Source organism: Podarcis cretensis, assembly GCF_951804945.1.
Source record: "Podarcis cretensis genome assembly, chromosome: 3".
Classification (NCBI taxonomy): domain Eukaryota; kingdom Metazoa; phylum Chordata; class Lepidosauria; order Squamata; family Lacertidae; genus Podarcis; species Podarcis cretensis.
In genome coordinates, this window is record NC_137172.1 from 20732196 (window position 1) to 20750704 (window position 18509).

Genomic DNA, 18509 nt, shown 5'->3' on the forward strand with positions numbered 1-18509 from the left:
GAATGCCGGATACGTCTGGGAAATTTTGGATGTACGGCAGCCCTATTATAAGAATCTTGAACATGAAATCTTTGGCTTCTGGAAGAGTTGGACACAACTAAACGACTAAACAACAACAACAACAACACCATCGTAGGAAATGGTGGGTTAGGATTCTGGTTGAGGGCTACTCCACATCAGAGCAAAATGTGGCCTGTCTCCCCATTAACATAGAGGCATCCACATTACATTCTCACCATCCCAGTGCTGTCCGGACCTTCTCCCCTTCAAACGCTGGGTTTTTTGATCCTCCGAATGTGCAAAACAGAAAGGATTTTTAAAACCCTGCATTTAAAGGGGGGAAAGCTCCACATTTTTCTCTGGTGTGGACAAGCCCTGAGAGACAGTGACAGAAGCAAACGGGCTGCCTATGATGCAGAAATGACCATTTTTTGGTATACAGCATGAATCATCTACAAAGTGCTTCTATGATGTATTTTACTTCACCTCCCTCTTCCTTGTCAGCAAAGGTTTTGCATTAAAAATCACCCTGCTCTTAATTTACTTTAGACTACTACATTTTGATTACCAGATTACTTGTGTGGCATGCATGTGTGAGGAATATCAAAAGGTTTTGTCTGAAAATTGTTTTAGAAAATTATGTTCTGCAGTGTCTGCGAAACATTATTATATACGGGCCTCCTAATAATCAACTTGCAACGAAGAGTCCTAATGAGAGTTGCCTGTTACATTATCAAAAAGCTTGTTACTGCTTTCATCATTAAAAAAATAAAATAAAATCACATTATGTTCTGTTACAACAAAGAGTGGCTTGTACTCTTCATTTAAAGTCACACTGTGTGTGTGTGTGTGTGTGTGTGTGTGTCCGTGTCCAGCAGCTATTTGAATCAGCTGTATTATTCTTAGACTTATCAGTCGCTTGTTACCTAAAAGGTCTCTAAGCAACTAATAATAATAATAATAATAATAATAATAATAATAATAATATATTTATACCCCACCCATCTAGCTGGGTTTCCCCAGCCACTCTGGGCGGCTTCCAGCAAAAGATAAAAAAATCAAATATTAAAAGCTTCCCTAAGGAGGGCTGCCTTCAGATGTCTTCTAAAAGTCAGATAGTTGTTTATTTCTTTGACATCTGGTGGGAGGGCGTTCCACAGGGCGGGTGCCACTACCGAGAAGGCCCTCTGCCTGTACTTACATTTGTACTGTGGTATACATTATACCACGGGGGGGGGGGGAGAACATTTACATATAGAATGTTAACGTTTTCATGCAACATACAAAAAAGCCGCACACACCCAGTAACAACCCTAGGAAGCTTTCACAAAACTGTAGATTTAGAAGGAACGCCCCCGCCCCCCCAGCTCATCTATTCCAACCCCCCACAATGAAGGAATCACAGCTAAAGCATCCATGACAGATGAACATCCAACCTCTGCTTAAAAACTCCAAGCCAGGAGAGTCCACCATCTCCCAAGGGAGACCGTTCCACTGTCAAGTGGCTCTTACTGTCAAAAAGTTCTTCCTGATGTTTAGTCGGAATCTCCTTTCTTGTAACTTGAAGCCATTGGTTTGAGTTCTACCCTCCGGAGCAGGAGAAAACCAGCTTGCTCCATCTTCCATGTGACAGCCCTGTAGATATTTGAAGATGGCTATCGTATCTCCTCTCAATCTCCTCTTTTCCAGGCTAAACACACCCAACTCCCGCGACTGTTCCTCATAAGGCTTGGTTTCCAGACCCTTTATATCTTTGGTCACCTTCCTCTGCACACCTTCCAGCTTGTCCATATCCTTCGTAAATTGTGGTGCCCAGAACTGGACACAGGTGTGATCTCACCAAGGCAGAATGTTGTTGTTGTTTAGTCGTTTAGTCGTGTCCGACTCTTCGTGACCCCATGGACCAGAGCACACCAGGCACTCCTGTCTTCCACTGCCTCCCGCAGTTTGGTCAAACTCATGTTGGTAGCTTTGAGAACACTGTCCAACCATCTCGTCCTCTGTCGTCCCCTTCTCCTTGTGCCCTCCATCTTTCCCAACATTGGGGTCTTTCCCAGGGAGTCTTCTCTTCTCATGAGGTGGCCAAAGTATTGGAGCCTCAGCTTCACGATCTGTCCTTCCAGTGAGCACTCAGGGCTGATTTCCTTCAGAATGGAGAGGTTTGATCTTCTTGCAGTCCATGGGGCTCTCAAGAGTCTCCTCCAGCACCATAATTCAAAAGCATCAATTCTTCGGCGATCAGCCGCCTTTATGGTCCAGCTCTCACTTCCATACACCACTACTGGGAAAACACACTACTGGGTCACATGCTAGTAGAGGCCCATTGCCAATCCCTGGAGCCTCTTGCCCCAGCTTCTCCTCCTTGCCTCTTCACCTGTCCTCTCTGGCCAAGAAAGCTGAGCAGCAAGGAAAAGGAACAGAGACTTCCACATGCCTGAAAGTCAGTCCCCACATTTAATTATTATTTGGAGTCCTTATTTGTCAATGGATTCCCTTCCTTTCCCCTTCACTTATAGAAAAATCAATCTTTCATTGTTGCAGGACCTGAACTTTGGAACTCCCTGCTTATTGACATCAGGCATGCAACTTCACTGTGCCCCTTGCAGTGCCTGTTTAAAGCAGTTTTATTTAGGCAAGCCCATCCAGGCTTTTTAGCTACTGTTGATCTCCACCATGCTTTGAATATTTTAAAGTTTTTAAATGCTTTATTTAAATTGCTTCAATATTATTATTTTTTTGGAACAAAGCAGCATATATGTTTTGTTAAATGCACAAAATAAATAAAAGATACTGCTATTCTGAACAGTTTAAAGACCACAAAGAAGTCTTTGGTTAAACAGTTTTCTAAAGAATTTCAGCTGGCTCTCCATTGAGATGAATGGCAAGATTCAGTGGGAACAGGAACAGATCCAAATCATTTTAAAATATTAATGATGGAATATAATTAATCTCTTGCTATAGTTCTACAGCGCATCGTCAGGGCACATTATGCAATAAGACAAAGATTTTGTTTCCTTTCCCTCTCTCTCTCTTCCCTGCTCCATAGGTTGCAGGGAGTGATCTATGCCAAATCTGCCAAATTAAACCCTATTATCGCCTCTGATGACTACCAATTAAGTCTCTTGGAGTGTATAGAATTTTTTTTATATTTGAAGCCAAGAACGCAAACAATGCTGTAGCTTAGTTCAGAACAATGCCATTACCCTATCGCAAGACAATAATACAGGACTGCAAACTTGAAGCAAGCTCTATCTTGGCAGAGGGTTGTGTAGTTCATGGGCAATGTAGATATTTTCATTAATTTGTACACTCCCCTCCCCATCCCTGTGAACAATCATTTTATTATTTCCCCATTGATGGAGGATTATAGTCTTTCTGTGGGATATAGCAATAATAATATGAACAGCTTGTATTTTAGGATTGAATTTCCATTGTTTTTAGAGTTTCTGTGCTGGTTACCAGCTTGCTCATGGACATACAAGGTTGGCCTCAAACAAATATCTCCCTCCCTCTCTCTCTCTCTCTCTCTCTCTCTCTCTCTCTCTGCACATTGATTTCCCACCTGTAAAGTAGTTCAAGAACCACTTTGTAAGGTTGGTGGAGAGAAAACAATTTTTAAACATACTACATAGAAAAGGTTCAAAGGTTGCAGACCTTCAGACGTTTACCTGGGACTGAATCCCATTGAACTTGGCGAATTGTACATAATGGTAAACATGTGCTACATAAACAACTCAACAATAGGGGGGAAAATCTGCTTGTACAAGGATGTGCCCTTGTACAAATAACTTCACTTCCCTCCATATGGTGTCAAGGCGAGATATACATGTGTGTGCATGAATGCTTCTTTCCCTCTTGCTGCTAGCGCCTATAGCAGCCTGGAGAACATACCCTGGAGAAGTCCACAAGGAGGGGGCAAGGGAAATAGTCTTCTATTCCAATTGTCCCCTCCCAACAATTAGCATTTAGTGGCCTTTGTAGATTTCATATAGCCATAATGGTTAATAGCAACTGATAGAACTTTCATTCTTGAACTTGTCTAATCCCTCTTCAAATCCATCTAAACTACTTTGGATTATTTTATTGGATGCATAGTTTCGCACGAGGCAAGAGACCTTCCCCATTGTCCTTCCCCTGTCCCCATGACAACGATTTCCAGACTTCTGTACCTGCCACCCACAAAACTCAGTCTCTATCCTCTTCCCTCTTTCCCACTCTTTGCAAACATAGCCAAATTAGTAGAAAAAACCCTAATAGCAAAATTGCAAAGGGGAAAAAAGAGCAAGGCACATTTGGAAAACAATCTATTCATTTATTCTGGATCATAAGTAGCAGTAGCTCAAAGAATTTACATCCCCTTTGAAGGGGAAAAAGTTTATTCAGAATTTGCTTATAGAAATTGCTCCTTCCTTGGAGTTGTGCTGCATTAGCTAGATGGCGCTGCTTTACCGTAATGGGGAACATGAGCCTGTGGACATTCCTTTAAATCCATTGCCCTTTGGAGTCGGAACTGTATATTGTGTTTACAGGGTGAGAAGCCTCCATTCATACATGAGAGCACATTCAAGGCTCTTCGCCATCAGAAGATGATCCCACAGCAGTTACCAAGACCATGTGTGACAGGAACAGCGGCCAGCTCAAAAATCGCATGTCAGATTTCCCAGAAAGGAAGCTCTAGATTGAAGAGATTTATGCTTGTTCCTGGGAATACTGGTAGGCAATGCCCACAAGGAATGTTCCCCAGGCTTTTCACAGGAACTATGTGCCACTCCTGAGACTTAAAGGAACGCAACCTTGCAAACATGGGGTCTTCTCCTTTGCTCATATAAAAACAAAAGGACTAGGCTATTAGGGAAATGAAAACTTGGGTAACTTGGGAAGCAGAACTGGAGTAGATATCCTATTGTTTGAGGCTAAAGTACAAAACTCTTAAGGTGAGAGGTGTTGGACATTACTTGTATGAAGGAAAATCTGCAACAGAAATACAATCTCAAAGAACTGCAGGCTAAGGCTCACAAATAGTTAGGCTAACTCTGCACTCCTTCCCCCAATGCTGTACAAGTTGTGATAAAGAGAATTCATGTTCCAGGAATACCCAGAATAGTCTGGCTTTCTTCATGGGAACACTTCGAGAGTTACACATTTCGTTTCTTGCTGGAGATGAGTGAAAAAAGCGGACTTAGAATTCCTTTTCCAAGAGATGTCAGGTAGCCAACATACTAGATCTTTTGTAGAAAGCAGCTAAGTCCTGACTATTCTCTGCCAAGCTTACCAAAACCAGATTGTTCTTTAGTGTTAAGTTGTTACAGAAGAAAATGTCTGCATGGAATCAGAACATGGGCTCCCTGGCATGAGGCCATTCTGCAGGGTGACAATACATAGCTACAAAGCGATTACATCTATTTTTAGGCATTGTGCAGCATGTTACAGTGGCAAACAACAGAAAAGGAACTAAGGAGGCAAACAGGAGTGAAAATAGACCTACAACTTTGTCTCAAGTTTGTGAGATTTATAAGTAAATGTGTGTATACATTCAATTTACTTGTTGCTCTGAATATGGAAGTGTAATGGCAGGAAGGCAATAAGAGGATCTAGTTGATTTGACGTGTTACACCAAGTATTTTAATGTGGCCACATGAAATGTTGGCAATCCTGTCTGAGAACTGGGGCTGCCAGTGCTTTATGGGGCCTCATGAAAATCCCTGAGTCCTCCCAGATAGCCATCCCTTGCAGGGGTCTCCATCACTTTCCTCCACGCCTGTCAATAAAAGGTGGCTTCAAGATCCGACAGGCTGCCTACCACTCACAGCTGAATTCATAGGAACACAGGAAGCTGCCTTGTACTGAGCCCATGAGTTCATTTAATTCAGTATTGTCTACATTGAGTGGCTACTGTTCTCCTGGCTTCAGGAAAGAGCTTCTGCTGGTGGGACACCAGGGACCAAACTCATATCCTTTTGCATTGAAACATGTGCTCTGTCACTGAGCTACAGCCCTTTTCCAGTTCCTCACCTGCCTTCCTCTCTCACCTGTTTCCTGACCCTTTCTTGCTTCTTTGGCCGGGAAGGAGCTCCAAATTCTAGAGGTACCTTTCAACTGCTACTTGCTAGCATTTATTATTGAGTGCACCTCATTCTTTCTCCAAAGAGCTTAGGGTAGCACACACAAGGTATTTCCTGACCCAGCAAAACTGAGTTCCCAAAGTATGAAGGAAACAAACATAAAAAACCCCTTTGTGGACGATTAATTGCAGCATACTATTGTGTGTGAACCACGACCTACTTCATCAGATGCATAAATTGCTATCCTCAGTTATCGGATGAGTACATGCATGTGAGAATACCTATATGACCAAATGAATTAACATATCCTTAGTAATAAAATTGCCGTTCAAGTGTAGCATCTTGCCCTATGGATTGGCTCCCCACACAAATTTCTCCCAGTGCAACAACATGCCACCACCAACTAAGGAATCTTTTGCAGTGGTGCGGAGACTGTCAGTTTGCATTTCATAGTACAGAAAGTATTGATCTGATGTGCAGAGATCCTTCCTATTCTAATTAATCCAAGAGGGTTCTGGAAGCTTGTCTGTGTGAAAGAAACAAGCAGAAGGTTCATGATGTTTGGGTTATTCCCTCAGAGAAACTGAGTACAGCTGGTTCTGTTATCTTTTTCGGTCTAGGTCATACTGACTATAATAGTAAGGCCAGAAGCACCTGGGTTTCACTCTCTGTCTCTCTTTCCGTCTGGTGTAGTGTTCTGTATCTTAACACCTTAGTGTTAAGGTTTAAGTCTTATTATAAGTTATTGCAAGTTTAAGTTAAGTCTGCTGCAACTGGATTTCTTACGGGCAGTGCCAATCCTGAATGTATTGGATTTGTGACCGTTATGCTCATTTGTCTTCAGTAGCAGTAAAGCTCTGCTTTATGAAATATAATTGCCTCTGGTCTTTTTTTGGGGGGGGGGGGGAATTCTGCAACATGTTTAAGTTTTTACTATGCTCACTTTATGTTGGAATCTGCTCTGCATCAATATGAGTAGAGTTCATGACACAAACTTGGGTGACTATGTGTCCTACTTAACACAGGACAGTCCCCTGTTTGAACGGCTGTCTGGTTTAAAGGTAAAGAACTGTAAGGAGGGAGAGTTGTGGAGGGGAAATGGTGGCTTGATATTTTCCATCCATTTAGCAGCAACCTCGACAGCAGACTCAGCAGGCCCACAGATCACCTCATCACCTCACTCTTCCCCATTATGGTGAGATGCACCGTACTTCCATTTAAATGATGATTTAAAATTATTTCCAATTCTGCATCTACACATATAAATTTAGCAGATTTCATGCAAACCACTGTCCTCCTTTGCATTCTTTTTTGTTGAAGCATAAGCGCCCATGCTTGAGGAGAGAAGCCCTGGGACTGTGGCTAAGGTCTCTGCCCCTTAACCATGATCTGCAGCCCAAGTTTGTCCTATGTTTCCAGATCATGCTTAAAGGGAAGAGATTTGAACGATGATCCCAGCTTTGAACAACATGTTGAGCCAAACCTTTGGCACACTGTGCTAAAAGGACCAGGGAGGAGCAGAACTTCTGTGAACTCCTCTCTGGGAGTGAGCACGTTTGCACGGTCCCAATAAGCCATAGCTTGACTTATCACGAGGTGCTTACCAGGCCAGTGTTTGTATGAAAGTGGACTGAAGAGGCTCATGAGCCTTAGCACCAATTATTTGTGTTGCCCACTGAATGAATGAATAAATAAATAAATAAATATACAATGAAATTCAAAGACTATTTAGCTAAATATGCTAAGATAACTTAAATAGAAATACTTGCTAGTACCAGACTGGCTTAGGATTTAAATATGTGATTTTATAGAATAATATGTTTAAAGTTAATATGAAAAGAATGTTATTCGACTAAGTAAATTTTATGAGAAATTAGTTTTGGAAATCCGTTACAATGATATACATATACAATGATATACATTGAAACTCAGCCAGGGGGATTTGAGGAAGTCACTTAACAATGTTAATAATAGTGGAATAATTACAGTTACGATTTATGTGTGTTTTGTTTGTTTATAAATTTGGAAAATTAATTTAAAAATTCTGAACAAACAAACAAACATACAAATCATGCTCCTGCCAAATAAATGCAACCTCACAGCTTTGCAATGTGCTCAATAACACACATTCCTAAGAGAAAATGCAGGTTTAGAATGAGACTCACAGTTCTGATGACTTTTGGTCATATTCTCAGAGTCCAGCGCATGGTAGAATTCATAGGCAGAACGGCCCAGCAGCTCCTCAGGATGGTATCCAACTAATTCAGTGATCCTTCATGAAACAAGCAAACCAACATTTTCATTAGATATTTGGTTTTGAACATTTTTCATTTAGTAGCGTGCCTTCCCAAATTAAAGAAAATCTGAGCTTGTAAATTTTTATTGGTATTGCCCTGAAGAAGTGTACTTCAGCTTCACTGGGACAAATAAACCTTCTTTCACACAACTTTGTGATTTCATCTTTCTCTCCCTTTTACGCCCTGATTTAGCATAGGATAGCTTCTTACATTCCTACTGAATGGTGCATTTGGTTGCAACAAGATAGCTCTAAAAGCAGTCATTTTAGCAATTGCTCATCTAAAACATAACATTAAGAACATACCAGAGCAGCATCCTCTGCTGTAGAGTTTTATCTCACTGCATCAAAGGCAAATGCACAAGTGTGGACATATCTAGATGGGACTTCTACCTGGGCTGAGCATCTCTTTAAATACCTGGTCCACCCCCCCACTTTCTTTTTTGCTGGATTTGCAGGTGCTTCTACATTTGTCTAAGCATATTTGTCCAAGGTTTTAATGTAACTACCTCTACTAGAGTACACAGTTTCAGTTAAGTCCCCGTTAACTATTGCACTAAAATAAACAAACGTTCCTGATCACACATGCATACTGATTGCCAGATGACTGCAGCATCAAGTGCTGACCTGTGTGTGTGAATGAGCCATCACCATACACCACAAGACATAACTTTTATGCCTTCCCCATAGATCCAGATATCAGGTTTTGAATAATACAAACACATGCAGGCAGAAAATGGCCAAAATTCTACCATACGTTTTGTATAAGATTAGATGCTTCTCAGTAGAGTTTAAGAATCATTTGTCAATATTTACAAGCTGAGCATATCAGCAAGAACACAAAATGCCCGAAGCCCCAGAGTAGTGCCACACAATGACGACATCAGTGTGTAACTTTGTATTTGATCAGCAAATGATATTTCCAAATCCAAGCAGTTCCTTGCTAGCAAATCAGGCCTTAAGACTAGAGTGAAAGGGAGGCTGGTCTCCAGTCACAGGTAAGGAATCAGGAACCCTTGTTTAGAGAGCTAACCTGCTGAGGTTAGCCCTGGTACCATTTGACACCTGCATCATTCTAAACCATGGTTAGCTTTAACCAGAGTTTGCAAACTTTGGCAAGCCTGCTATGCTAGCATTTTGCGCACACATAATGAAACAGCAGAGTGAGCTTGAAAAAGATAAGGAAGAGAGGAATTTGCAAACAAGGGTGGAAGGAACACATAGTTCACAGAACGGTTGTAACTTTTTAACCATGGTTAAGGCACCAGGAAATGTTGTGTCTCTACTGTGCTATCCGCAACCCATGATTCTGACTGATTTATGTTGATAGAGCAGATTGGAATGGAGCAGAGAGGGACCCAATTAACTTTTGACTCTTGCTCCTCTTTGGACTTCCATCATTTCTTTAGTTTTGACTCTCTAAATTGTAATTTATAGTTAGGGGTTAGCTCATTGCTTTTGGTATTTCCTTTACTAAAGCGGATATTAAACAAACAAATGCTAGGCAATACGTTAAATGATGGCTTTCCCCCAGCTGCTGTACTTATGCAATAATGTTTTGTAGCATAAATTCGGCAAAGATTTTCACACAGTGACTCCATTCCTTGCGTCACCAATGTACAAACAAGTACCAGGTTACAAATAAATGCCACTGTGAGGATTTGGCTTCGAAAACGTCAGTTGTGTACAGAGGTAATTAGAGAAAAGACCCTATTGTAGCATGTATACTCTATCAGAATGATTGATGTACATTGCTATTAAAATTCAAAGTTCCCACCTTTGTTCCTCCTCCTCCATGTTTCAGGATGTCCTTGCTATATTTTGTGCAGTTTTTGTTGTTGTTTCATTTTCACATTTTGTATAGTTTTGATCCTATCTAAGTCAAGAGTCCATACACTAGCTATCTGCAGAACAAAACTGGAGGATGTATTTAAGAACAACTGCAGAATGAAAAGGCTACACCATGCCCCCACCTTTTGAACGACTTTGCTCCCAGTTGACGTTAACCTTACAAAGCCAGGAAATACAACCTCAGAACAAGCACACAGCCTCGTCTGCCTGCAAGCACGTAATTGCCATTATCACTAATGATGGTAACACTGTATTCTCACAAGGATCCTGACTTCTGCGAAGGCTCTTCTACCCCACACACATTTTACGCAGGGTGTTTTTTTTTTTTAAAGGACACGGAGCACACTGGAACTTGCGTCAGCAGAAAGAAAAAGAAATCAGGCTCCCATCTGTCAGAAGAGCCCCCAAATGCGTTGTAATGCATTACATTATCTGAGAGCACATCTCGGGGGTTAACATCTGTGATGATGGAAGACCGAAACAGAACACAGATCTCCTTCCCCAGCTTAAACTAGGAGGGCAGCACCATAGCTCAATGGTGGAGAATAAGCTTTGCATGTGGAAGTTGCCAGGTCAAATCCTTGGTCTCTCCATGCAAGGCTGAGAGAGTCTCCTGTTTGAAACCGCAGAGTGTGTGTAAGTCAACATTCCCAAGCCAGGTGTTCTCAAGATATTTAGGACCTCGACTCCCATCATCCCTGACTCTTGGCTATGTTGGCTTGAGCTGATGGGAGCTGGAGTCCAGAACTTCTGGAGGGTACCAGGTTCAGGAAAGGTGGTGGAGGCAGCATTGAGCTAGATGGATCCAGCTCAGCACAAGCCTGTTCCCCATGAGTGGGAGACAAGAGGAAGTTCCAAACCCTGTCTTCATTAACTGCTCTTGTCCCCACAATCTAGGGCAGGGATAGTACCTCTGGTGGGGGGACCCGTTGTGTTCCTTCTGGGCCTCGCTCAGCTCTCACCTGTGGCTCCTAGAAGCCGTCAGCATGCGACAGTGGCCACAGCCTGGGGAATGGCCTCAACTGGCTGGCTAAACCAGGGGAAGGTGAATGATGGGTCTTGAGGAACTTCCCTCATCCGAAGCAACAAGAGAAAACCCCCACATTGGCACCAACAAAAATATTTTATTCTATTCATTTAAACGATTTAGTTAAGCAGCTTTTTCTTTGGATAAATACAATGGTATTTGGAATAGGTTTACACATAATATATTTGGTTACTGACAATTATATCGGAATTAGGATAATAACAAAATACTGTACATTAATGAATGGTGATGTAACAGTATTTTTTTCTTTTCTTTTTCCATTCTCACTTTCTTTCCTCCCCCACTATCTTTTTATAAATGAAATTCTCTTAATAAAATAATAAATGATTTCTGTAACACTTAGCTACAATCGTCTCTAAGTAAAAAGTGGTCAGAGCTATAAAATCAGTCTGCACCAGGGGTGTACTATATCAGTAAACCCATTCTAGAATGACTAGAATAGTAGTTGCTGATGATGTACTAACCAAGCAGTAGGTGGCTAGGATAACTGCATCCTAAATACTGGAATAACTGCACCGATTTTGAGCTTTTGAGCAGGAAAGTGTCAAGAAGGAATGCTGAACTTCCTTCATTTTTCTCTGTAACTTAAATACAACATTAAGCACTTAGGAGGAGGAGTTTGGATTTGATATCCCGCCTTTCACTCCCCTTCAGGAGTCTCAAAGCGGCTAACATTCTCCTTTCCCTTCCTCCCCCACAACAAACACTCTGTGAGGTGAGTGGGGCTGAGAGACTTCAGAGAAGTGTGACTGGCCCAAGGTCACCCAGCAGCTGCATGTGGAGGAGCGGAGACGCGAACCCGGTTCCTCAGATTACGAGACTACCGCTCTTAACCACTACGCCACACTTACTACTGACTGCCCCTGCGATGGCGAACCAGTGCGTTTTTAATCCATTACTTTTCTTTCAATCTGTGCTTTACTTCCTCAATGCAACATCAACCTCGAAAAGTTCACACCCCAGAATTACCTCTTGCGGTACATGTGTCCTGTGAAAATGTCATGTTCAGCTGGATCAGATGTAATCTTGGATTACAAGGTCTCATGCATTAGGGAAAGAGGTGTTCTGTTGCCTTTTCACTGAGGTAGGCACGCAGCGTTGCAAACAGCTATTTAGATGCTAAATGTCAAGGGAACAGTGTTTATTCTCTTAAAACAGCAGGTAATGAGGAAAGCAGGGAAATTCTAAACCTGACCTATACGAGATTGAAATATTATCCAGGGATTAAGGTTTTTAAAACAGCTACTTTTGAAAACTGGATAAACCATCCATATGCCGATAAGCTTTTAGCAGAACCGCCTTAATAACACACATGACCCTGCCAATTTTTGTAAAGTGAAATATGCATTTGGTTCTTCACTCCCTCCACTCCTGAAACCTGTATTCATGAAATGAGTTTTATTTTTGGCTTTCTGAGCTGCTGGCAACAGTCTGCAGAAAGCGCCTCGTTGGTAGCTATCCTGCTTGTTTCCAAACCTGTAGTACGTTCAGAATCAGGGTTTTTCAAAAAAAACAACAGCAACCCTAATGCACACAGACTGCCGGCATGGAAATTGCATTAGCCAATTGCAGGTGGAACCAAGCACCAGATGCGATGCTAAATGGCCAGCCAGTATCATGTCACTCTCTTTGCCCAAGTCCCTTTCAAGTGGCACACGTGTCAGGCATAGATAAGACCAGAAATTATGTATTGAGGTCCATATGTTCTTAGCATTGCAGCACGTTAGACAGTTTGCCCAGAAGTCTCTCTGTTTATATTTGGTTTTGCAATGGAACTATACATTGCAGTAAACATGGGACTGCCATCAAAAATGGCAGCTCGTCATCAAGTTTAACCCCTCTTTCAGTATACCTTTAAAATGCACATGTGTGCAGGCATCACCTAACTCTGCCTAACTGTATCCTAAATATGGGCTGCCTAGTCTAGGAAGAAGAGAGTCTGACAAATCTGGAGAACAGCATTGCAAAATTCGAAGATGTGTGAATTTCAAAGGATGACTATACTTCAGGTTGTGTATTGTTCCGGAAAATGAGCATTAAGTAGGTTCACCTTTAAATGTGGACAGAATCAAATTTACTTATTTATTTTATGTTTTTCATAAAATTTATACCACCGCTTTGTTGTATAGAAAACCTCAAAGTGTTTTATGGAAGGATAAAACAAGAAAAATCAAAGAAAAATTTACAACCCTGATTTAAGACATGAGGAAGTTAAGATTCAAAAGTAGATTAAAATTACCTCTAAGTGCCTGGGTAGGCTTATTTCATCAAGAATGTTTTTAGCAGGTGCTGAAAAGAATGCAGCGATGACACCTGCTCGGTTTCAATTGGCAGGGAGTTCCAAAGTGCAGAAGCTGCCACACTAAATGATCAGATTTTTACAATTGCATAATGGGTATTATGTGGCACCTGTAGCTGTGACAATTCCACTGATCCAAACGGTCAAGTGGGAATTTCTCTGCCACCCCAATGTAGTCTAATAGCCCACCTCTTGCAGAAGTTGAAAGATTTGGTGCAGCACAGGATGGGGAAGATTTATCTCTGAGACTAAGGATAGTGGATGCCACACTTTACGCAATATAGTCGTACTTTGAATGCCTTGCGAGTCTAACATTTTGGCTCCTATACGCCGCAAACCCGGAAGTGAGTGTTCCGGTTTGCGAACATTCTTTGGAACCTGAATGTTCGACGTGGCTTCCGATTGGCCGCAGCCAATTGGAAGCTGTGCCTTGGTTTCTGAACATTTTGGAAGTCGAACAGACTTCTGGAACAGATTCCATTCGACTTCCGAAGTTCCACTGTACTGGGCTATATGGCTTAGCTAAGGATAAAGCCACTGGTATGTCCCTATGAAAGAAACCTTCTCGACAACCAAAACACTGGTTTAAAGCTCTCTCACACACAATACCTGATATATCCAGTTCCAGGGCCTTCATAAGACATTTTGTCGCATGAGGCCAAAGCCAGTTCTCCAACCTTCCCCATACCACATAAAGAAACAAACTGGACCTACAGTTCAAGCAGACAGCATCTTCTGCTGCGTCTGATGTAGGGATATCTGAAAATTTCAGTGGAAATGGAAAAGGAAGTGGAAATTGCTGCAGTTTGTGTGTTCACCTGTGGCCAGGAATGGAATTACCAGAAATTAGCAGCCGCTGGAAACCACAGGGAGGAAGAGCGCTCTTGTCCTCAGGACCCACTTCTGGGTTTCCCACAGGTATCCAGTTGGCCACTGTGAGAACAGGATATTGGACTAGATGGGCCTGATCCAGCAGGGGGTCTTCTTATGTTCTTATGGAAATTGATCATGTGAATATCATTGGTATTTGTTCACATCACTGTTGTGGTGTTGTTGTTTTTAAAAGTTCACAAGCGATGTGCAATTAATGACCTTTTTTACATTGTTTTGCATAGATAGTTGCGTAACATATGTGCAAGTTCAGCTTGCATTCAGTAGCAGGCAGCGAGATGAATAATGTAGTATTTGGTGGAAACGGAACTGCAGTGGAAGGGGAACAGTGCTGATTGTGACAAACGTAGGCCAGAATGGAAATCACTGCTTTCTTACATCCCTGAGGACAGCAGGCTAGTTTATGACATGCAGGTTTGGCCCCCAAGGCACACACAATTCTCCCAACATCTTGCTGATGCCCCATACCATCTGTTGCTGGAGATGACTTCCTCACTCTCCTTAATGGTACCCTTGTCCTGTTAACTTATAAGAAAGTAACAGAGTTGAACCCACACTTAAGATTATTTCCATCTCACAAACACACAGGAACATGAACTTAGTTCTGAAGATGGCCCCAGTTCAAACAAATAGTGGAATGAAACAGTTTTTACAAATAATGGAATGAAATAACCAGTTGTTGTTTTTAATGTGGTTTTAGCCACCGTTCCTGCAGGAACTTGTTGCATTTTTCTAACGTCTATATTTCAAAAAGGCGCGTAGCTGCTAATTAGAGAGAGAAAGTCGTGTTAGATGTGTTAGGCAACCTGCTATCCTTCAAGCAATGGACTAATATGTAGGTAAGCAACAAACAAGCATAACATGGCCTGCAAGCTGAAGTCTGATATAGTTTTCCCTTGGGAAAGCTTTCCCCCTTGAATGACTCCAACTCATGGGTGAGTTGCCACATGGTCAGGGGAGCGTCACAGCAGCTAATCTGTTGCATGCTGCCTATTCTGTATATACCAGTGGTCGAGAACCTAATTAAATCTGCCAGGGCCACCCATTTAGTTTGCAAGGCCATGTGAGCCAAGTCATGCCCTCCTGCCCTATGTCTGATGCCATATATACAAAGCCCTCTGCACAGCGCTTTGCAAGCCCCTGCAATCGGTTGATCACCAGGGACGCGGGTGGCGCTGTGGATTAAACCACAGAGCCTAGGGCTTGCCAATCAGAAAGTCAGTGGTTCGAATCCCCGCGACGGGGTGAGCTCCCATTGCTCGGTCCCTGCTCCTGCCAACCTAACAGTTCGAAAGCACCTCAAAGTGCAAGTAGATAAATAGGTACCACTGCAGCGGGAAGGTAAACAGTGTTTCCGTGTGCTGCTCTGGTTCGCCAGAAGCGGCTTAGTCATGCTGGCCACATGACCCGGAAGCTGTATGCCGGCTCCCTCGGCCAATAAAGCGAGATGAGCGCCGCAACCCCAGAATCGGTCACGACTGGACCTAATGGTCAGAGGTCCCTTTACCTTTACCTTTATGCACATGCTTTGCAAGCTAAGACTGTCCGCTGTTTGTCTGGCACTCATAGTCAGCAGTGTATACTAATGGCAAGCTCATTCTCAGAATGCAAATCCTCATCTAGGCAAAACATGGGCAGCACCCATGCGGAAGAGGGAACCCTCCACAGCTTGTGAAACCCCATGGTTTGCAGAAGTACAAGAAATCAGGGAGGGGTCTTAAAAGTTGCCAGCAGGAGCGCCTGGTGGGGAAGGACCATAGCTCTAGGTATGGCTGGAAAAGGTATGGGTGGAAAAGTCTGAAGCCCTAGAGGGATGGAGCCGGTTAGTCTGTGCTGTGCTTAGAGGGACAAACGGTCTGATTCTGATTCCTATGATGATCTGCCTTAGTTTGGCTCTCACTAAACCAAAATCAGAAAAACAACATTGTGGACCTGGTCTAGTATTTGCTTTTAAAGTTGGATTCAACATTAACTTCAGTTTAAATGTCTGACAAAAGAGACTTACTAACTGCTGCATTCCAAATGCTTCCAGTAGCTCTCACTTCCATGGTGAGAAATGTCTGGGGTTTTGCCAAAAGAACCAGGAGGAAGTGTGTGTTTTGAGTATCGCTCTTTGCCTTTTTTGGGCGAAATCCCCCTAAAAAAAAGCTCAACAACTTCTTGAAATACGGCAACCCTACATCGCAGGTTAAGGGGAAGGATTATTTCTGCTTTAATGAGGAAGTGCTGGTCAGCTGCAGAGTTCATTAATCTAAAAGGATTTATTAATTGTATTTGCAGCAGAAGCAGTTTTAGCGCTGGGTTTGAAAACGGGGCATCCTAGCTTATGGGAAAGCCAGTGGAAAAACCTGAGCGTTGCACAATGGCAAGGAAAGCATATTTCCCAGCACTGCCTGACAAACCACGAGGCTTTTGGGACAAATATCCATTGCTGACGTTGTTTAATAAAGGGACTTTGAGGGTTTTGCATCGCTCCCTGTTCTTCGTCACCTCTTCCTGATCTGGGAGTGCCTGCCAGGGCATTTCCGCAGGAGGAAAACACTTATCTGGCTGGCCCATATCCTTTCCCCTCTTGGTGCCCATTCAGATTGGGCGGGCTGCTCTTTTCAACTCTTGCTGCCAGATTTAGGGGGTTCTGCTTCAGTTTAGGATGAAGGCTTGTTTGCCCCCTCGCGTTTCCTCCAAAGAGCCTGCAGCAGTGCAAACAGGGACCTCCCATTTTATCCTCATCAACCAACCCTCCCTGTGAGGTCAGTGGCTGGAAAAGGTTCAGAAAAAGGGGGACCCCAAAAACAATCAAGTGTGTGGAGCGACTCCCCTGAGGAGGAAAGGCTGCAGTGTTTGGGACTTTTGAGTTTAGAGCAAAGGCAAGTCAGAGATGGGACATGGGTGGCGTTGTGGGTTAAACCACAGAGCCTAGGGCTTGCAGATCAGAAGGTCAGCAGTTCGAATCCCTGCGATGGGTGAGCTCCCGTTGCTCGGTCCCTGCTCCTGCCAACCTAACAGTTCAAAAGCACGTCAAAGTGCAAGTAGATAAATAGGTACCGCTCCGGCAGGAAGGTAAACAGTGTTTCCGTGCGCTGCTCTGGTTCGCCAGAAGCGGCTTAGTCATGCTGGCTACATGACCCGGAACCTGTACGCCAGTTCCCATGGCCAGTAGAGCGAGATGAGCGCCGCAACCCCAGAGTCAGTCATGACTGGACCTAATGGTCAGGGGTCCCTTTACCTTTACCTTATGTCAGAGATGTCATGACAGATGTTCATAAAATTAGTAAAACGATGAAACTTGTTCCCACAGGAGGCAGTGATGTCCCCCCAACTTGGATGGCTTTAAAAGGAGATTAGACAGATCCCATGGACAAGAGAGCTATTGATGGCCAGTAGCCCAAATGGCTATCCTCTGCTTCCGCGGTCAGAGACAGAAAAGCATCTGAATACCAGTTGCTGGAAGCCACAGCAGGGGAGTGGGCTCCTGTGTTCGAATCCTGCTGTTGGTTTCCCACAGGCATCTGGGTGGCCACTGTGGGAACAGGATGCTGGACGAGATGGGCCCCTGGCCCAATGCAGCAGCCTCTTCTTATCATAGAATTGTATAGTTACAGATAGGTAGCCGTGTTGGTCTGCCATAGTCAAAACAAAATAAAAAAATTCCTTCCAGTAGCACCTTAAAGACCAACTAAGTTAGTTCTTGGTATGAGCTTTCGTGTGTATGCACACTTCTTCAGATACACTGAAACAGAAGTCACCAGACCCTTCTATATAGTGAGAAGGTGGGGAGGGGTATTACTCAGAAGGGTGGTGGGATTGGGTGATTGGCAGATAGCTGTGATGAGCCAAGAACTAACTTAGTTGGTCTTTAAGGTTCTACTGGAAGGAATTTTTTTATTTTGTTTTGACTACAGAATTGTATAATTCAAGAAGACCACAAAGGTCACCTAGCCCCCTGCAATGCAGGAACATGGGACCCGAAACCCACGGCCCTGTGATGAAGTCTCACACTCTACCAACTGAGCTTCTTATGCTAACTAAGGTTGAGATATACCCAAAGGACCGCCTCTTTCC

At 43.1% G+C, this 18509-nt stretch overlaps 1 protein-coding gene across 3 annotated transcripts in view; it reads right to left on the bottom strand.

Moving 5' to 3' along the window:
* Positions 1 to 18509, bottom strand: part of EPAS1 (endothelial PAS domain protein 1) — a 139156-nt gene that overhangs the window by 21230 nt on the left and 99417 nt on the right. For all 3 annotated transcript variants that reach the window (XR_013836566.1, XM_079968549.1, XM_079968550.1), the window contains one exon: positions 8228 to 8334. Coding sequence is in view for 2 of the 3 variants with exons in the window: in XM_079968549.1 (XP_079824675.1) it covers positions 8228 to 8334 (107 nt within the window). In the remaining variant the exon portion in view is untranslated. The remainder of the gene's footprint in view (positions 1 to 8227; positions 8335 to 18509) is intronic.